This window comes from Microcaecilia unicolor, chromosome 4 (assembly GCF_901765095.1).
Source record: "Microcaecilia unicolor chromosome 4, aMicUni1.1, whole genome shotgun sequence".
NCBI classification, from domain to species: domain Eukaryota; kingdom Metazoa; phylum Chordata; class Amphibia; order Gymnophiona; family Siphonopidae; genus Microcaecilia; species Microcaecilia unicolor.
Window position 1 is genome coordinate 18,128,735 of NC_044034.1, and position 21,890 is coordinate 18,150,624.

The 21,890-nt window shown below is 43.9% G+C and overlaps 1 protein-coding gene across 5 annotated transcripts in view; it reads left to right on the forward strand.

The window, feature by feature from the left end:
- The window catches only part of SLCO2B1 (solute carrier organic anion transporter family member 2B1), a 208,249-nt gene that overhangs the window by 132,918 nt on the left and 53,441 nt on the right, over positions 1 to 21,890 (forward strand). For all 5 annotated transcript variants that reach the window (XM_030199987.1, XM_030199988.1, XM_030199990.1 and 2 more), the window contains 3 exons: positions 11,505 to 11,598; positions 18,581 to 18,745; positions 19,345 to 19,546. In XM_030199987.1, the coding sequence (XP_030055847.1) occupies positions 11,505 to 11,598; positions 18,581 to 18,745; positions 19,345 to 19,546 (461 nt within the window). The remainder of the gene's footprint in view (positions 1 to 11,504; positions 11,599 to 18,580; positions 18,746 to 19,344; positions 19,547 to 21,890) is intronic.

Consider the following 21,890-nt stretch of genomic DNA (forward strand, 5'->3'; position numbering starts at 1 on the left):
GCTCGTCTTCTTTCCTCCTCAAAATGCACCACCTGTTCCTCTGATCCCATCCCCACCAACTTACTTACCACCATCTCTCATACTGTCACCCCCTCCATCTGTCATATCCTCAACCTCTCTCTCTCCACGGCAACTGTCCCTGACACATTCAAGCACGCCGTAGTCACACCCCTCCTCAAAAAACCATCACTTGACCCTACCTGTCCCTCCAACTATCGCCCCATCTCCCTCCTACCCTTCCTCTCCAAAATACTTGAGTGTGCCGTTCACAGCCACTGCATTGATTTTCTCTCCTCTCATGCCATCCTCGATCCACTTCAATCCGGTTTTCGCCCCCTTCACTCGACAGAAACAGCACTCTCTAAAGTCTGTAATGACCTATTCCTTGCCAAATCCAGAGGCTACTATTCCATCCTCATCCTCCTCGATCTATCTGCTGCTTTTGACACTGTCAATCATGATTTACTCCTTGCCACACTGTCCTCAATTGGGTTCCGAGGCTTTGTCCTCTCCTGGTTCTCCTCCTATCTCTCCCACCGCACCTTCAGAGTTCACTCTCATGGATCTTCCTCCACCCCCATTCCGCTATCTGTTGGTGTTCCCCAGGGATCTGTCCTTGGACCCCTTCTCTTCTCAATCTACACCTCTTCCCTTGGCTCCCTGATCTCATCTCATGGCTTCCAGTATCATCTCTATGCTGATGACACCCAGCTGTATCTCTCCACACCAAACATCACCGCGGAAACCCAGGCAAAGATATCGGCCTGCGTATCCGACATTGCTGCCTGGATGTCCAACTGCCATCTGAAACTGAACATGTCCAAGACCGAGCTCATCGTCTTTTCACCAAAACCCACTTCTCCTCTTCCTCCACTTTCCATCTCAGTTGATAACACCCTCATCCTCCCCGTCTCATCTGCCCGCAACCTCGGAGTCATCTTCGACTCCTCCCTCTCCTTCTCCTCGCATATCCAGCAGATAGCCAAGACCTGTCGTTTCTTCCTCTTCAACATCAGCAAAATTCGCCCTTTCCTCTCTGAACACACCACTCGAACCCTCGTCCACGCTCTCATTACCTCGCGCCTTGACTACTGCAACCTACTCCTCACCGGCCTCCCACTTAGCCATCTATCCCCCCTTCAATCTGTCCAGAACTCTGCTGCACGTCTTATATTCTGCCAGAACCGATCTACTCATATCACCCCTCTCCTCAGGTCACTTCACTGGCTTCCAATCAGATACCGCATACAGTTCAAGCTTCTCCTCCTTACCTACAAATGCACTCAGTCTGCTGCACCTCACTACCTCTCTACCCTCATCTCCCCTTACGTTCCCGCCCGAAACCTCCGTTCACAGGACAAATCCCTCCTCTCGGTACCCTTCTCCACCACCGCCAACTCCAGGCTCCGCTCATTCTGCCTCGCCTCACCCTAAGCCTGGAACAACCTTCCTGAGCCCTTACGCCAAGCCCCCTCCCTGCCCATCTTCAAGTCTTTGCTCAAAGCCCACCTCTTGAATGCTGCCTTCGGCACCTAACTCTCAACTCTCAGGAAATCCAGACTGCCCCAATTTGACTACCCCTATCGGACTGACTGTCTTTAGATTGTAAGCTCTTTGAGCAGGGACTGTCCTTTATGTTAAATTGTACAGCGCTGCGTAACCCTAGTAGCGCTTTAGAAATGTTAAATAGTAGTAGTAGTAGTAGTATTCTCAGATGTGTCAGAGGCCAAGGAATTCATGGAAGGCCTGAACAGGGAGAGCCCGAGGGAGAGCAATTAATGACTGTGCTGCCTCCTGACTGGGAAGGAGAGAATGTTTGGAATGGACCTTGTTCTCTTGGTTTTTGGGTTAATACCTTTTAAATTGTGCCTAGTTGGAAAGGCATGGACAGTCTGTCTCCTGGATCGATGGAGCACATAATAGCGTAGCGCATGACTGAGCGCAGACACATGGAGAAAGAATTTTAACACATCCTCTCTGGGTAAGCGGGTCTGGCTTGACTCTGCCTGGAGTGGTATATGGGACTGGGAACCTGAAGCGGCAGGACGAAATTGAGTAGGATGCTGCAAGCGGATTTGTTGTCTGTGCCATGAGAGAGTGAGAGTATCAGCAGAGAGTGACTACTTTAATGTATTAGCGGCCTGTCCACCATAACGGAGAGGGTGGTGCAAGACTCGAGATGAATACTCCAGATGAGTCCTCAGGAGCTACACAGGACATTATTGTATATGATATTTGACAAGTCTAGAATATTGTGGGTGTTCAGTTACATTGGTTCTAGGGGGGAAGCTTAGGCGGAGAAGGAGGGGGGAGTTTGCTGTTCGTTTTTTGCTGTATGGCAGAGGGAAGGAGAAGGTTGATGAGGAGGGGGATTCTAAGGATTTGTGGGTCTGGCAGGGGGAAGAGGGCAGGTAGGGGAAGGGTGAATGCTGGGGGGGGGGCTAGCGAGGAGGGGGGAGGGGTGGGAGGAGGGGAAGAGGGAGATTATCTGCATTCCCATTTCCCACTTCAGACAGGAGAACTCAGGCCCACACCCCTCCTACCTGTTACATTTGTGGAAGAAACTGCGAGCTCTCCAAAACTCACCACAAACCCACTGTACCCATATATAGGTGCCCCCCTTCACCCGTAAGGGCTATGGTAGTGGTGTACAGTTGTGGGTAGTGGGGTTTGGGGGGGGCTCAACACGCAAGGTAAGGGAGTTATGTTCCTGGGAGCAATTTATGAAGTCCAGTGCAGTGCCCCCTAGGGTGCCCGGTTGTTGTCCTGGCATGTCAGGGGTACCAGTGCACTACAAATGCTGGCTCCTCCCACATCCAAATGGCTTGCATTTGGACGTTTTTGACATGGACGTCTTTGGTTTTGAAAATCGCCGAAAGTCAGAAACGTCCAGATCCAAGGACATCCATATCTAGGGACATCCAAATTTAAGGATTTGAACGTCTCTGACGGTATTTTCGAAACGAAAGATGGACGTCCATCTTTTTTCGAAAATATGGTTTTCCCCACCCCTGGATTTGGACGTTTTGCAAAGACGTCCAAATTGCAACTTGAATGTTTCTTTCGAAAATGCCCCTCCATGTGTTTTTTGCCTCCAATGCAATCTTTTTTTCAAAGTCCCTCTTTGCCTTCCTTATCAGCGCTTCGCATTTGACTTGATATGCCTTATTCTGCTTCTTATTATTTTTAGTCGGTTCCTTCTTCCATTTTCTGAAGGATTTTCTTTTGGCTCTAATAGCTTCCTTCACCTCACTTTTTAACCATGCCAGCTGTTGTTTGGTCTTCCTTCCTCATTTTTTAATGTACGGAATATATTTAGCCTGGGGGTCCAGGATGGTATTTTTAAACAGCATCCATGCCTGGTGTAAATTTTTGACCCTCAAAACCGCTCCTCTGAGGTTTTTTTTTCACCGTTCTTCTCATTTTATCATAGTCTCCTATTTGAAAGTTAAACGCTAGCGTATTGGATTTCCTGTTTATACTTACTCCAAAGCTAATATCAAATCTGATCATATTATGATCACTGTTCTCAAACGGCTCCATCACCATTACCTCCCGCACTAGATCATGTGCTCCACTAAGGACTAGGTCTAGAATTTTTCCTTCGCTTGTCGGCTCCTGTACCAGCTGTTCCATAAAGCAGTCCTTGATTTCATCAAGGAATTTTATTTTACCTCCCTAGCGTGCCCCGATGTTAGTTACCCAGTCAATATTGGGGTAATTGTGCTGGGCAGACTTATACGGTCTGTGCCAGAGCCGGTGGTGGGAAGCGGGACTGGTGGTTGGGAGGTGAGGATAGTGCTGGGCAGACTTATACGGTCTGTGCCCTGAAGAGCACAGGTACAAATCAAAGTAGGGTATACACAAAAAGTAGCACATATGAATTATCTTGTTGGGCAGACTGGATGGACCGTGCAGGTCTTTTTCTGCCGTCATCTACTATGTTACTTTAAATAATTGAAATCACCCATTATTATCGTGTTGCCCAGTTTATTAGCCTCCCTAATTTCCAATAACATTTCTACATCCGTCTGGCCAGGCAGACAGTAGTACACTTCTATCACTATCCTTTTCCCCTTTACACATGGAATTTCAATCCATAGGGATTCCAAAATGTATTTTGTTTCCTGCAGAATTTTCAATCTATTTAATTCAAGGCCCTCTTAACGTACAACGTGATAATTTGTACCCGAGTTTGATTTGCCCCTGCTTTTCTCAGGGCACAGACTGTAAAAGTCTGCCCAGCACTGTTCCTGTACTAAAAGTTCTGAAGCTAACGTTGAAGTCCCTTAAAATTACCCTCCAGGCCATCCATATCTATTCAGCAACGATCAGGGCGCAGGCCGTAGAAGTCTGCCCAGCACTGGTTTTACTCTCCAGCATTGCCACCCAATCTCTGCTGAGATTCCGTAGATCCATTCCTTCTAAACAGGATTCCTTTGTGTTTATCCCACAAATGTTTGAATTCCATTACCGTTTTCATCTCCACCACCTCCTGCGGGAGGGCATTCCACATATCTACCACCCTTTCCGTGAAAAAATACTTCCTGACATTACTCCTGAGTCTGCCCCCCTTCAACCTCAATTCATGTCCTCTAGTTCTACCACCTTCCTGTCTCCGGAAAAGGTTCGTTTGCAGATTAATACCTTTCAAATATTTGAACGTCACCCCTGTTTCTCCTTTCCTCCAGGAGCCTTCCTCCAGTGGGAAGTATTCCAATGGAAAGTGACTAGCCAATGCCCTTGCACCCCAAATATAGAAACAAAGCTTTCAAAGGGCACCACCAGATGACGAGGAACAGAGAATGAGACATGCGTTGACATACATTAAGCACTTCAAAAATAAAACAGGCTTTATTTGCACAAGGTAAATAAGCAGCGTTCCTTTTATCTTGCCGCACCATATGCCTGGAATAGACTTCCTGAGCCGGTACGTCAACTCCATCTCTGGCCATCTTCAAATCCTCACTTTAATTTAATTTTCCATTAGCTCTTGTTTGTCCTGTTTGTCTGTCCTAATTAGATTGTAAGCTCTGTGGCGCAGGGACTGTCTCTTCATGTTCAAGTGTACAGGGCTGCGTACGTCTAGTAGCGCTATAGAAATGATAAGTAGTAGTAGTCTTTGAGATTCTGGAATCTTGCTACTCTTTGGGATTCCGGAATCTTGCTACTCTTTAGGATTCTACACAGAATCTTCCTACTCTTTGGGATTCCGGAATCTTGCTACTCCTTGTCCTTAACCCTTATTTGTCCTGTTTGTTTGTCCTAATTAGATTGTAAGCTCTGTGGCGCAGGGACTGTCTCTTCATGTTCAAGTGTACAGCGCTGCGTACGTCTAGTAGCGCTATAGAAATGATAAGTAGTAGTAGTCTTTGAGATTCTGGAATCTTGCTACTCTTTGAGATTCTGGAATCTTGCTACTCTTTGTCCTTATCCCTTATTTGTCCTGTTTGTCTGTCCTAATTAGATTGTAAGCTCTGTGGCGCAGGGACTGTCTCTTCATGTTCAAGTGTACAGCGCTGCGTACGTCTAGTAGCGCTATAGAAATAAGTAGTAGTAGTCTTTGAGATTCTGGAATCTTGCTACTCTTTGAGATTCTGGAATCTTGCTACTCTTTGTCCTTATCCCTTATTTGTCCTGTTTGTTTGTCCTAATTAGATTGTAAGCTCTGTGGAGCAGGGACTGTCTCTTCATGTTCAAGTGTACAGCGCTGCGTACGTCTAGTAGCGCTTTAGAAATGATAAGTAGTAGTAGGGTTGCCAGAGGACAAAGGTATTTGCTATCATTAACCACAATATTGCAGCCAAAGATGATTGCAGGCATTCATTGACTTGAGGTTGAACTGTAGTCTTGAACTTGAGACGCTCACAAATTGTCTTGTACAGCTTATTTCTGTGAACTTTCAGGCAGTGGAAGACTGTGTGTTGCTGCAGCCTTTGTAGTACCTGCAGTATTTAGTGGTCATGATCAGATGCCAAAACTCTTCCAAGTCAAGACATCCTGATACCTCCCTGGGTTACTCTGTCCATGCTTACTTCTGTCTTGACCAGCAGAAAGAGTAGTGTAGGTACTGTAGCGGGGCTCTTCCAGAAAATAACAGAACAACTAGCGATGTAATCAACAAAATCTTTCTTACGTCTCTCGTCCTTCTGTTATTTTGTGGAAGAGCCCCGCTACCTACACTACTCCTTCTGCTGTTTTTTTTTTACTTACTTAGTGCTACACGGTCCTCTGCTCTCGTGGTATCCAGTTTCTACTTCTGTTGAACCATGTAATCTCACGCTGCTTTTTAAAGATCTGACAAACAAGATATATGGTTCAAAATACATTCATGTCAGTTTTCTGCTTTCCTGGAACTCTGCTCTCCTTTCACCTTCTGTCCTGGAGTCTGCCCCTATTCACTCTGCACAGATAAGTAAAGTCTCTTGTGCCAGGCTTATTTACATAGTGAACCCTTTAGAAGAATCAGGAGACGCAAAGAGGAAAGAACTGAGCATGCTGGGTTTAACATGTTTACACTAGATTCCTCATGGTAAGTAACATGCTCACTGTATTTAGCCAATGCATTCTGCGTGTTATATATGACTTTTAGCATGGGTTTCATTGCATAGACCCCAATGTTAATTAGCTGAAATAAGGAACCAGAAAGGAGTTTCTGATTCAATGTTGTCTCTGTCAGTTTGCTGACTCCGTTGGAAAATCCCACTTGGTATCATACCTGATTGCATAGGAGCCAACTTTTCAAAATTATTGGGGGTGCTAAGCCCAGTGGAAATAATCCTTCCTTGGACACATACAAGGAATATTCTCAATATTGGGGGTGCTCAAGCACCCACAGAGTCGGCAATATTCTCAATATTGGGGGTGCTCAAGCACCCACAGCACCCACAGAGTCGGCTCCTATGCCTGATTGTGAAGGGGATTTTCTTCCTAAATGATCAAAGGTATTTCTCTTGTTATGAGGGCTAGTTGAAAGTCATAATGATTAAATACCTGATTTACTAAGCTTTATTCTATAGAGATAGAATGAGAAAATAGGCATTGGTATCACAGGCCTAAAATCTGGCAGTGAGGCAGCTGGTTTCAGCGGAACAAAGAGTGTTTCTTAGGAGCTGTATTCCTGGCAATCATTTTAGACTTTTAATTTAGATTTTATGGTTGTTGTTTTTTTTTTTTTGTTAACTTCCATGCTTATTTCTAGGAGATTTTGGATTGGTTGCCTACAGTGTAAAACAGAGGAGAAAGGTAGGACAATTAATTTCAAAACAACAATTTTATTTATTTATTACATTTGTACCCTGCGCTTTCCCACACATAGCAGGCTCAATGCGGCTTACATAGTAACAGTAAAAAGAATTACAAAGTCTTTAAGAAGATTATACAAATTGTAGTAAACGTAATAATAACGGGGTTAACGAATAAGTAAATTGAACATAGGAGGGATTGAGTGTAGAGAGAAATGAACGTTAGGAGGTAGGCGTAGGGAGGATGGAGAGGAAAGGATAGGGGGTAGCAATACGGAGAATGGGAGACATGGTCAATGTATAGCAATCGTCGGTACAGAATCATGTGGGTAGGCTTTAGTTAAGTTGAATTATTGAGGTAGGCTTTCTTGAAGAGATGGGTCTTCAATGCTTTTCTGAAGGACAAATGGCCGTTGATAGTTCGGATGTGTCTTGGTAGAGCGTTCCAAAGCTGGCTACCCAAAAAGGAAAAATTGGATGCATAGGAGGATCTGTACTTGATACCTTTGCACTTGGGAAGGTGTAAATTAAGGTAAGTATGGGAAGATGTCAAACTATTTCTGGTTGGGAGGTCGATAAGGTTATTCATGTAGATAGGGGCTTCTCCATGTATTATCTTGTGAATGAGTGTGTAAACTTTAAAATTTTTTCTTTCTCTGATGGGGAGCCAGTGAAGCTTCTCTCAAAGAGGTGTTGCTCTATCGAATCTTGACCTGCCAAAAATAAGTCTGGCTGCCGTGTTTTGGGTAGTCTGGAGCTTTTTCAATATTAGGGACTTACATCCTTAAAAAACACTGTTGCAGTAATCTGCGTGTGTAAGTACAGTGGATTGCACTAGGTTCCGGAAGGTGTCCAAGGGAAGATAAGATTTCACCCGTTTCAAAATCATTATGTTGAACATTTTCTTAGTAGTGGATTTAGCATGGTTTTCAAATGATAAATGGCTATCAATCGTTACTCCAAGGATTTTCAGGTTGTCTGATATGGGGAGTTTAATCTCTGGGGTGCTAAGAGTAGTTGGGAGGAGTGGAGAGTGTTGAGATGAGAGGACTAGACACTGTGTTTTCTCTTTAATTTCATCTTAAAAGCATTGGCCCAAGAGGTTAGAGTGGTCATGCCTGTATTTATTTTATCGGAGATTTCAGATAAATTAGATTTAAAAGGGATAAATATGGTGACGTATTTATGGTGACAATCATTTAATATACTGATGCTAGTATAGGAACATGTAGGCTTAGGAATAGTAGTACCAATTTTGTACTCTTGATAGGGGGGAATGCTCAGAAAGCAATTTAAATCAGGGGTAGAGCAACGTAAATATAATGGGGCCGATATTCAAAGCAATTTAAGTGGGCGGGAGCCTCTCCTGCCCACTTAAAACACTTCCTGCCACCTAAGTGGGGGATAAAGCCCACCTCTTCAATGCTGCGTTCGGCACCTAACCCTTACCGTTCAGTGAATCCAGACTGCCCCAATTTGACTGCCCCGATCGGACCGACCGTTCACTTGTCTATTAGATTGTAAGCTCTTTGAGCAGGGACTGTCTCTCTTTGTTAAATTGTACAGCGCTGCGTAACCCTAGTAGCGCTCTAGAAATGTTAAGTAGTAGTAGTAGTATTCAGCAGCATTTAACTGAAGAGTGACACTGAATATCCTCACAGATTGCCCAACTAAAACATGGTCAGTTCTGGCACCTACATAGCCAAGTGGCCTAATATAAGACAGCTCACAAGGGGCACATAAATTCGGGTGCCTAGCTTTTAGAATCACCCTGCCCAGGTTATCCCAGTGCTTAATTACCATCTTATTATTACTAGGGAGCTCTGTGTTTATCCCAAACTTTTTCAAATTCCCTTATTGTTTTTGTCTCCATCACCTCCGGAAGGGCACGCTCCTTTTTTATGAAAAAGGTTCTCTTCTTATGCATTATTTTGTACCTATCAGATATTTAAAAATCTCTATCATATTCCCATTTCTTCTGTCTTCAAAGGAAGGAAGGGCAGATATGATAAAGGCATTTAAATATCCCCAAAGGTACAAATGTAAAAGAAACAGGCCCCTTTATAGGATGATAGTCGTTTGATGAGAGGGAAAGGTGGTAGACTTAGGAGCAATCTGAGGAAATATTGCTTTGTAGTAAAGTTGGTAGATGCATGATTTGGAGGGGCATTTTCAAATGGTGAAATCTAGGGGCGGGGAAACCCGTATTTTCGAAACAAGATGGGTGTCCATCTTTCGTTTCGAAAATACCGTCAGGGATGTCCAAATCCTTAAATTTAGCTGTCCCTAGATTTGGACGTCCCTAGACATGGATGATTCTGATTTTCGGCGATTTTCGAAACCAAACACATCCATGTCAAAAACGATCCAAATGCAAGCCATTTGGTCGTGGGAGGAGCAAGCATTTGTAGTGCACTGGTCCCCCTGACATGCCAGGACACCCTAGGGGGCAGTGCAGTGGACTTCATAATTGCTCCCAGGTACATAGCTCCCTTACCTTGTGTGCTGAGCCCCCGCAACCCCCCTCCAAAACTGACTACCCCCAACTGTATACCACTACCATAGCCCTTATGGGTGAAGGGGGGCACCTGGATGTGGGTACAGTGGGTTTGTGGTGGGTTTTGGAGGGCTCGCTGTTTCCTCCACAAACGTAACAGGTAGGGGGAGGATGAGGCTGGGGCCGCCTGTCTGAAGTGCACTGCACCCACTAAAACTGCTTCATGGACCTGCATACTGCTGTCACGGACCTGAGGCTGGCATAGAGGCTGGCACGACATATGTTTAAAGATGTTTTTTGAGGGTGGGAAGGGGTTAGTGACCACTGGGGGAGTAACGGGAGGTCATCCTCAATTCTCTTCGGTGGTCATCTGGTCATTTCGGGCACCTTTTTGTGCCTTAGTCGTAAGAAAAACAGGTCCGGGTGAAAACGTCCAAGTGTTTGTCAGGGACGTCCTTGTTTTTTTTTTTCGATTATGGGTCAAGGACGTCCAAGTGTTAGGCACGCCCAAGTCCCGCCTCCATCACGCCCCCTTGAACTTTGGCTGTCCTTGCGACGGAGTGCAGTTAGGGACGTCCTAAATCGGGTTTTGATTATACCGATTTGGACGTCCCTGGGAGAAGAATGTTCATCTTCCGATTTATGTCGAAAGGTGGACGCCCTTCTCTTTCGAAAATGAGCCTGTCTCCCAGTGGAGATGGTGAAGTATCTAAATTAAAGAATGGGTCAAACACAAAGGATCTCTGAGGAGAGGAAGGGACAGTAGAATGGAGCAGGTAGAGTGAGTGGGAAGACTGGATAGGCCTTATGGTCTTTATCTGCTGTTATTTTTCTCTGATTCTTTGTTTAAGGTAGGCATATTTAGGTCCTCGAGTCCCGTTTGACTTTTGGTGCAGATCCCACATCATTTTGATTGTCTTTTTCTGGACTCTTTCTAGCCTATCTATATATCTTTCCTGACATATGGCCGCCAGAATGGACAACAGTCGTCTAGGTGAAGCCTCACTACGACCCAGTGGCGTAGCTATGGGGGGCCTGGGTGGGCCATGGCCCACCCTATTTGGACTCAGGCCCGCCCAAAATTTTGGCACCCTTCCTATGGCTGGCAGAGATCCTCAAACCCCACCAGCTGAAGATTTCTTCCTTCTTTCAAACCACAGCTGGCAGAACTTGCCTCGAACTGACACCAACATCAGCCCCTCTGCTTAGTTTTTATGCATGCACAGCCTGCTGGCCGTGGCATCAGCTCAAGGAAATCTTCAGCTGGGGGGAGGGGGGGGGTTATATCCCTTCTTGCTCAGGTATTTAATATTTTGGGCTTGCAGGTAGAGGGAGGGATAAAGAGCAGAGAGCGGAGCAAATCAGAGCAGAGGGGGGCTAGGGACGGGGGAGCATGAATTCCATGCCCACCCACCTTGGACTCAGGCCCACCCAAAATTGGCTGTCTGGCTACGCCCCTGCTACAACCTATATGAAGGCATTATCACCTCTTTTCTACTGGTTATGCCTCTTCCTATGCTTTCAAACAAACTCTCATATCTTTCTTCTGGTAGGTAGCTTACAGATTTTATGGGATCATCTACATTGCGTTTAGCATGTGGCATAACAAAAAAAGCCAAAAATAAAAGCTGAAAACTGGAGATTAAAAGATGGAACTGCAACTCCCAAATAACAGACTTTCCATTCCTTTCCCAACATGGTAACACTACATACTTGTACTATTTCTGCAACTAATCATTAACATTTTTTTTTTTTTTTTGCAGCGTCTAAAAGAGAGCAGAACAGGAAGAGATCTCCAGGGTGAAGTGAAAAGCAGACAAGACTTAGAAAACCTTTCCTTGGCTGAGTTAATTAAAAGTAAGTTATATTTCTACTACATTTGTCTCGAAGTGAATTGGGCAGTATCTTGCTATGGATTTCAGAATTCAGTCTATATAGATTTTTCAAGCACATGGACACGGCACTGTTAGAATGCAGAAGGGATATTTTGGGGCTCATTTTCAAAACAGAAAAATGTCCAGAAAGTAGCACAAATCACTATTTTCGAAACCCGGCTTTATATGCACTTGTGTCAAAATCACAAGGGGGCGGGATTTGAGCACTCCCAAACTTGGACATTTTTCTGCCATAATGGAACAAAACAAAATTGTCTGGGGCTAAAAGTTAAATGGTTTGGTCTAGACCTGTTTCAATCACGACTAAGTCACAAAAAAAGGTGTCCTAGATGACCAACCTGCTTATTTTCGAAGGAGATCGCGGACCATCTTCCGGCACAAATCGGGAGATGGCCGGCCATCTCTTGAACCCGGCCAAATCGGTATACTCGAAAGCCGGCTCATATCACCCCTGTTTCTCCTTTCTTCAGGTCATCAAGTCTCTCCTCATACGTCTTGTAACGCAAATCCCTTAGCATTCTCGTAGCTTTTCTTTGCACCGCTTCAATTCTTTTTACATCCTTCGCAAGATACGGCCTCCAAAACTGAACACAATACTCTAGGTGGGGCCTCACCAACGACTTATACAGGGGCATCAACACCCCCTTTCTTCTGCTGGTCACACCTCTCTCTATATACAGCCTAGCAACCTTCTAGCTTCGGCCACTGCCTTGGGTTCAGTAGGTTTTTGATGGGATCTGGAGGGCTCCCCATGCAATATAAAGAGGTAACAAAGAGATGTGTTCCTGGGACCTTTCATGTGAAGTCCACAGCAATGCTCTCTAGGGTGCCCTACTGCTCTGTTGGGATGTCTGTGTATTCAATCTACTAAGAATGCCGTCTCCTCCTATAACTCAATGGCTTGTTTTTGTGTGGTTTTCCCTTGGACATTTTTTTTTCCCAAAAATGGTTCAAAAAGATAGATTCACTGAGCACAAAACGTTTAGCAAGTGGTCATTTTCGAAACAAAAAGTTGGGTGTTTTTCTGATTTGAAAATGTCCATGTTCACTATTGAATTTTTGGACGTTTTCTACAAAACGTCCTAAATTGGCTTTAGACATATTGAAAATGCCCCTCTACATATTGACTTCCATTTAAGGATTGAAAGTATCAACAAATCAAATCATTGGAATGACCTGAGTCATGAACAGTTACAAAGCATGAATATATATTCTTTTTTTTGGTGGTGGGGGGGGAGACATAAGAAGCATTTCTTGTAAATAAAAATGTATAACTGCTAGAAATAAGTGTGGTGTATACTAGATAATAAGAGTATTCATATTATTTCATCTAAAATTGAGCAGCAGTTTGTACTAAGTTCGTGATGAGTGTGCTACTCCGTAGTCTGTTTCATGGAATGGGTTGTTTCAGCATTGATATAGACATAGGCGGTCGGTGGCCCAACTGTTTGGGGAGGCTAAAGGGGGTGGGGTTAGGGGTGGGGCCAGGGGTGGAGCTTAAATCCATAATTGTCTGATAACACACAGAAAAAAATAAATAAATAAAAATAAAAGTCACAATTAATACCCTTTATTAAATTTAGATATTAGATATGTATCATATGTCAAAGAATAAAGTGGTTGCTCAAAGCATATTCTAAGCACAATCGCTCAACTGCAAAACACTATGCACAACTTTGTCCAAAAACACACTCAGAACCTTACTGTACCATAAATATTACACTGGCAGAACCTAATATACCAATATACCACCCATACGGAAAATGCAGACCGTCAACAATATGAAACAAGGGATCATATCATCACAATTCTCATGTAGAGCCACAAAACACCCTAATTCATGTTTAATGTGGGATAAAATGCCATAAATAAGTAAATAAATATAAACTTTTAATGTTGAGCACCTGATTCTCAAAGTGGGCATATTCCAAACACTATAATGAAAATAAAATGATCTTTTCTACCTTTGTTGTCTGGTTGTCCGATTCTGCTGCTATCTGTTCTCAGTGCAGGTCAGGAAGTCATCCTCGTTAAATATCTCCCTGGCAACCCAGCCAACCCCCGCCCCCCCCCTGCTCTCCCAGCAGTAAGGTAAACAAACCATAAACCAATTTCTACAATTGGTTACACAAGGCTAGAGGGCTTTCACTGCAGCTCCTGCTGTGAGGATGGAGGTAAATCAACAATTTAAACCCCTCAGAGCACAGCAGGGGAGGCTTAGCCTCTCCAAGCCTCTTATACCGGGCGCCTATGGATATAGACATCATTCCAAATAAGACACTGATGGGACTTGTCTGAAATGTGGAGCCACCAATGCTTCTTATAGACATTATATATGGGACTATCCAAGCATCTGTCAATTTTGGAAAGATGTTTGGACTCTTCTGGGTAGCCTTTATGCTCACTGTTGGGAGGTGACCCCTGGACATTGGTTACCTGATGATGTGTCTGACATAGGGTTACCATACGTCCGAATTTACCCGGACATGTCCTCTTTTTTGAGGAAATGTCCGGACTGGTTTTGCCAGTCTGCCCATTTGTCCCCTTTCCTTACTTACTATCTACTGCCCTGGTGGTCTAGTGACCCCTTCGGGGCAGGAAAGAGCCCCCTCTTTCCTGCCCGGAGCTCTGCCCTTGCCCTGCATCCTGTTGCTGTAATGGTCTCGGGATTCAAAATGGCCACCGAGAGTTGAAGCGGCCTCGCGAGACTTCAACTCTCGGTGGCCATTTTGAATCCCGAGACCGTCACTGCAACAGGATGCAGGGCAAGGACAGATCTCCGGGCAGGAAAGAGGGGGCTCTTTCCTGCCCCAAAGAGGTCACTAGACCACCAGGGCAGTAGATAGTAAGTAAAGGGAGGGGAGGTGACCCAGGGGAGGGAGGGTGACGGGGGGCAGGGGAGGGGAATGTGTGACCCGGGGGGAGGGGAATATGTGACGGGGGCATGGGCGGGGCAGGGGGTGGGACATGTGTCCTCTTTTTCAGAGGACAAAATATGGTAACCCTAGTCTGACATAGCAGAGGGTACTCGAGTTTCTGGCTTGTTTCTATGCAAGGCCTCCCTGATTTTAAAGCATCGCTGGTTACTGCCATGGATCTGAGATACCCTGCCCACGCTTACCCAGTGGCATAACCAGATGAATGAACTCCTTTGGATGGAAAGATTGTCAGTAGGCACTCGAGGGCACAGAGCCAACAGATTCTTTAAGCTATGGACTACATATCTGCATACTCTTCCGAATTAGTTCTTTTGACTTTTGGGAATTTTGGTCATAGGGGGAGGAGTGAGTGGATTTATTGTGGGAAGGGGACTTTTGACAGGGTGGTTGACTAGTATCATTTTTGCTATCATTGACGGTGTCTTCGGTAATAAGAATATATTTTCCTCTAAGAAACTGAATCACAAAGGTCCCTGAAACAGTGGAAGAACTTTGTGTTCCAAGAAAAAAATGAAGAAAAATTGAGAAATGTCAAGTGTAAAAGAGAAATGCTCATTTAGAGTGATTTATAATCCCTCTAGTCAACTCAGGCATGGTGGAATGCAAAAGGTCATGAAGGGGAAATCCCATGTTGTTTGCAAATGTTGACAATTTTGATATTATGGACTGTAATTTAGAAGCCATATTTGTGATCTACATGTTTATCTCAGATACATGTAGAAAACCAGATTTTAGAAATTCAGTATTTATTTCCCAGGTAACATGGTTTGGGCAGGGCTTGGGCAGAACTGAAATCCATACGTGTATTCCCCATTTCTGAAGGGGAATGAATGCATTTGGCTAAATATAGTAGATTCAATTAATAGGTCATAAAAAAAAATTTTTAACACTATCTCATGCACTTAACACATACTATCTAGATGGCCAATGCTAAACATATTTCAGAAGTTATTCAAAACCAGCAACTAATAAAAGCCTTAATGATTAAATGACCTCAGTGGTGACTGTTTTCACAAGAGCCACTCAACCCTTGGCTTGTCTGCCTCTTCATCAGTCATATCATCCAAGTCTCTTTAATTTCAAACATGCGCCAAGGCCTCCTTTTACCGCTGCTGGCAGGGCCTCCGGCAGTAGGGAAGGGGGAAAGGGAAATAGGACTTGATATACCGCCTTGCTGTGGTATTTTGCAACTACATTCAAAGCGGTTTAGATATATTCAGGTACTTATTTTGTACCAGGGGCAATGGAGGGTTAAGTGACTTGCCCAGAGTCATAAGGAGCTGCAGTAGAAATACGAACTCAGTTCCCCAGGATCAAAGTCCACTGCACTAGCCACTAGACTACTCCTCCACTAGCAACATTCCATCTAGAAGCCTGCCCTTGCAGATCAGCAATGCGGCCGCGCAGTCTTCTGTTTCTGTGAGTCCTGCAGGTACGTGCAGGACGTCAGACTCACAGAAACAGAAGCCTGCGCGGCCGCGTTGCTGATTTGCAAGGGCAGGCTTCTACATGGAATGTTGCTAGTTGAATAGCAACATCCCATGTATAATCTCAAATAGTAGCAACAGAATCTCAATAGTAGCAACATTCCATCTAGAATCTCCAATACTAGCAACGTTCCATGTAGAATCTTCAAATAGTAGCAACATTCCAGAATCTCAAATAGTAGCAATCATTCCATGTAGAATCTCAAATAGTAGCAACAGAATCTCAATAGTAGCAACATTCCATCTAGAATCTCCAATAGTAGCAACATTCCATGTAGAATCTACAAATAGTTTCAACATTCCATGTAGAATCTCCAATAGGGAAAGGGAAATGGGACTTGATATACCACCTTTCTGAGGTTTTTGCAACTAAATTCAAAGCGATTTACATATATTCAGGTACTTATTTTGTAGCAGGGGCAATGGAGGGTTAAATGACTTGCTCACAGTCACAAGAATCAAAGTCATTTTGTTTAAAACTACATTTGAAAGCCTATGTTAAACAACTGTTCCAATATATTCCCAATATTATTACCAGCTAATGATATCTCCTGTCTGGATATATAGCCACTATTTTGTTTCCTTTTTGTTCTCCAATAAAAATATCTACTGTTCTTTCAGTATAAATAGTTCTTTCTTCCCCAACAAACTGGAATAGGAAATGCCTGATTGTCTCTATTATAAGATATATCTAAATGCTCTACTAACATAAAATTATATGCCTGATTAGCTTTGGCTTATATATCATAACATTAAAATCTAAATTAATTCTTTTAAAATCTCCCCGCTCCCTCCCCTCCTCCCCACGTGGAGGGGCATAATCGAAAAGGACGTCCAAGTTTTGTTGAGGACGTCCTCGCAAAACGTCCCGATGGAGGGGCGGGGAAACTCGTATTATCGAAACAAGATGGACGTCCCTCTTTCGTTTCGATAATACGGTCGGGGACGCCGAAATCTTGAAATTTTGGTCATCCTTAGAGATAGTCGTCCCTAGACTTGGTCGTTTCTGATTTTCGGCTATCTCAGAAATGACCAAATGCAAGCCCTTTGGTCATGGGAGGACCCAGCATTTGTAGTGCACTGGTGCCCCTGACATGCCAGGACACCAACCAGGCACCCTAGGGGCACTGCAGTGGACTTCAGAAAATGCTCCCAGGAACATACAGTAGCTCCCTTACCTTGTCTGCTGAGCCCCCAACCCCCCCCCCCTTAAAACCCACTACCCACAACTGTACACCACTACCATAGTCCTAAGGGGTGAAGGGGGCACCTAGATGTGGGTACAGTGGGTTTGTGGTGGATTTTATAGGCCTCGCTGTTTCCTCCACAAACGTAACAGGTAGGGGGGATGGGCCTGGGTCCGCCTGTCTGAAGTGCACTGCACCCACTAAAAGTGCTCCATGGACCTGCATACTGCTGTCACGGACCAGAGTATGACATCTTAGGTTGGCATAGAGGCTGGCAAAAAATATTTTGAAAGATATTTTTGAGGATGGGAGGGGGTTAGTGACCACCAGGGGAGTAAGGGGAGGTCATCCCCAATTCTCTCCAGTGGTCATCTGGTCATTCCGGGCACCTTTTTGTGCCGTAGCCGTAAGAAAAACATGACCAGATAAAGTCGTCCAAGTGCTCGTCAGGGACGCCTTTTTTTCCATTATGGGTCGAGGACGTCCATGTGTTAGGCACGCCCAAGACCCGCCTTTGCTACACCTCCGATATGCCCCCTTTAACTTTGGCTGTCCCTGCAATGGAAAACAGTTGGGGACGTCCAAAATCGGCTTTCGATTATACTGATTTGGACGGCCCTGGGAGAAGGACGCCCATCTTCCGATTTGTGTTGAAAGATGGGTGTCCTTCTCTTTCAAAAATGAGCCCGATAGTGTACCATTCTCACAAGCAGAGAACAAAAATCTCGTAAGGATTATATCGCTGCCCACTGACTCTGTGGCTTTATAAATTAATTTTGATTACAATTACATTCTTTAAGAAATGGGCACTTTATTTAATGTGTACAGCCAGCTATATTGAAATTAGTGACTGCATTGAAAACAGGTGGTCATCCACAGCTGCTGACCATTTTTGCATGAAAAGGCATCATGTATGAGTTATCAGTATTACTAGTATATATACAGCCATTGCATTATCGAGTAATTGTTCGACCCAGTGCATTTTGTCTAGCAACAAAGTTGCCAGTACTCAAATGCCAGGCCACCCTTCAGGGGTGGAGTGATCATTGAGGGACTCACCCCACAATAGCCAGGACCCCTGCAACCAGTCATAGAATCTATGACAAGGCAGAATTTGGATGTAGAACCTGAGCTCTTTCATTAAAATACAAGAACCATGGGTCAAGTTTAGCAGACAGTAGAAAAGGTGCCGGTACTCAGTACCCCCCCCCCCCCCAAGTACCCCCTCAAAAAAAGCCCTGGTTCTACCTAACCAAATTATCAGAACTATTTAAATTTCTACCTTAAAATCATTTTATATCATTAAGCGTTCTTTTTCCTCTTTGTTTCAGCCTTCCCTCAGGTTTTATTCAGAAACATAAGGCAACCAGTCTGTGTTCTAATAGTTCTGGGTCAACTCAGTCTGACATGCATGGTAACGGGGTTAGCCACATTCATGGCCAAGTTCTTGGAACGACAGTTCACTATTACAGCATCCATCGCAAACCTGATCATAGGTAGGTTCTATTTGACTCTGAACTAACTTACTGTTGCAATGGGGCTTGATTGGACCCAGGCACTTAGGACAAGATTCTTCACTCGAAAACATTTTGTATGAAAGGTTGGGTTGCTGTGTTTTGGGTTTTCTAACTGTATTTTATGTTTTGTGTATGTAAAGAAATCCGGACAAACGGGCAGATTGGGAAAACCTGCCCGGTTGTCCGGACATGCCCTCAAAAAGAGGTCATGTCCGGGTACATCCGGACATATGGTAACCCTAGATGTGGCTAACTAGAATATTCTTGCTGTATTACTTGAGTCATATAGGCCTTTGGTGCCCAATTTTTAGCTTTGTAAGTAACTTTGAAACAATGTTCCGGTTTTAGTTTTCTAAGCCACATTGGACTGACATATATTAGAAAATTGTGGGATATAAATATTCCTATAAATAAATAAAAATTACCCCAAAATTTGAGAAACATCTTTTTGGTCATCAAATTTGATTCTCACTCATTCCGTGAGGGAACATAATAAGCCGATGAAACACAGATGGAATAGCCTCTTTAATGTTGCCACAATATACTACTTTAACCTTTGGTTTCTTTTTAATGTTTAGGAGCTGTGAATATTCCTGGAGCGATGATTGGAATAGTTGCAGGGGGAGTTATCATGAGGAGGTTCCGTATGTCTCTGAAAGAGTGCTCGGCGCTGTGCACCGTAGGACTATTCATTGCTCTCATCTGCAACTTTCCTCTCATATTTTTAGGATGTTCAACGCAGGATTTCAAAAGCCCTAACATTACCTATAAAAATGGAAGGTAAGGCTGAATACAATCAAACGCAATGATAACGACCTCAAGACATCATCTCACCCGTCCATCTGCCTCTGCACAAGACCTATTGTAAAACAAAAAAAAAACAGAAAACCAGTCCCTACAAAGGAAACCAACCTCAAAAAAGAAAGTAGGGATGGATAATGACCAACTAGAAGCAGATCTCAAGAGGTGTCCGAGGATGTGATTTAAAACTTTATTATAAAAACGCCTTAACAGATGACAAAAAAGGACCTGACATGGGACCATGTTTCGGCAGACCACCACCTGCCTCAGGGGTCTTAAAATCTTTGTCTATGTTAAAAATGAGTCCTACTGAGGTGAATGCGCTTAATAAACCCTTCAGTATTCTCGCGGTATAGAAGGTACAGATAACAAATTCAAAACGAGCCTGAATCTGGATTTGGGCTTGGTTTGAGAGCTTTTTAGGCTTTACCTGCTATACCGCAGGAATACTGAATGGTTTATTAAGCATATTCATGCAAGTCCGGTCTTAGCAATTGCGGAGCCCTGTGCAGACCAGTTCGGTGGGCCCCCCCTGCCCCCACCCCTTGTTGACAAGATGTGTTTTAAACATTTTTTTTTAATTTCAAATAAAGACAAATCAAGCAAAACTTGTACAGAAAAACTAATTCAAATAAGCCCAATGCTGTCATAGGAAACCTTTGGGTTTAAACAGCAAAACCATGTGCATGTAAGGACTGGATAAACGAATTAAAACAAATGCCCTTAATATGTAATACTTGTTAGCAATAATGAAACAATGATTGAATAGTCACATAGCAAGCAGCCTGAGCCAATAGATTTATTTTCCACTGAGCATAATTAAATTTGTATGAACTTGGCCTGCTGATAGTGTGCTGAACTGGACAATGTTGGCACATTTAGACTGACTCTGGACAGTTCTGCACGAAGGAAACCCTTCCCTCATTAATCAATACCTTCTCTGTGAAATAGTAATAATAATAAAAAAAAAACAGCAAGTGCATTTTTATAATATACCACAGCATTCCACAAAGCAAAAGGAGCAAGTTCCCACATGCCATCTTTTTTTCTTTTGATATAGGCACAGGAAACAAAAAAAGATTTTAAATGCTCCCAGGTTTCAATCTAATTCATGTTTAATGTGGGCTAAAATGCCATAAATAGATAGAAACTTCTGAATGTTGAGCACCTGATTCTCATAAGATGATGTCTGTTTAGTGGCCCTGAAAAAAAAACATTTCTACACAAATATAATACTAGGGTGTTCCTTTAACCAGCCCCTCCAAATGACACAGATATTACCTTGATTTTCTTTTTACAGTATCCTCCCCTCCCTCCCTCCCTCCCCACCCACCCACCTATTCCAGACCTCCTCCCCGCTCCCCTGAGCCGCAGGGTGCCCTCCCGACACATACCTGAAGCCACCCTGGTGGTCTAGTGCAGTCTTTGGGGAAGGCAGATCCCCATTCTTTCCTGCCCACTGCCAGCGCTGACCCTCTTGCTGCTGTATCTTCTTTAAAATGGCTGCCGAGACTGCCAATACTTCAGCGGAAGTCTCACGAGGCCACCGCTGGAAGTCTCGACAGCCATTTTTAAAGAGCGATGCAGAAGCAAGAGGTTCAGCGCCGGCAGCGGGCAGGAAAGACTGGGGATCTTTCCTGACCCAAAGACTCCACTAGACCACCCGGATAGCTTCAGGTATGTGCCAGGAGGGCACCCTGCGGCTCAGGGGAGGAGAGGCAAAGAGTCAGATTTTGTCAATAGCAGGGAGCGGGAGGGAGCGCTGTGGGGCCCCCTGGAAGTGTGGAGGCCCCTGCCTAAGACCGGCCCTGCATTCACATTGTAGGACCCATTTTTAACATAGACAAAGATTTTATGACCCCTGAGACAGGCGGTGGTCTACCAAAACATGGTCCCGTGTCAGGTCCTTTTTTGTCAACTATTAAGGTATTTTAATAATAAATTTTTAATTCACATCCTCAGACACTTCTTGTGATCTGCTTGTGGTTGGTCATTATCCATTCCTACTTTCTTTTTTTTATTTTTTTATTTATTAACATTTTATAATATATGACAAAACAATGTGAATATGCAATCGGCATTCATATTACAGGAAATAACTAAATAAATTAAGGAAGAGAAAAATATGGCCTTCCGTCCACAAATCTAAGAAAATATTGATTCCAAGATTACAAAAATCTAATAGAAATGAGGCAAAATATATTACATACAGTTGCTACCTCTGTTTACAGACCCCAGCCTGCTATTTAGGGAAGGCATACAACATTCACATCAACTCTAGCATCTGGAAATTCTTTACGCTGTTTAGGTTCCACAAACTGAA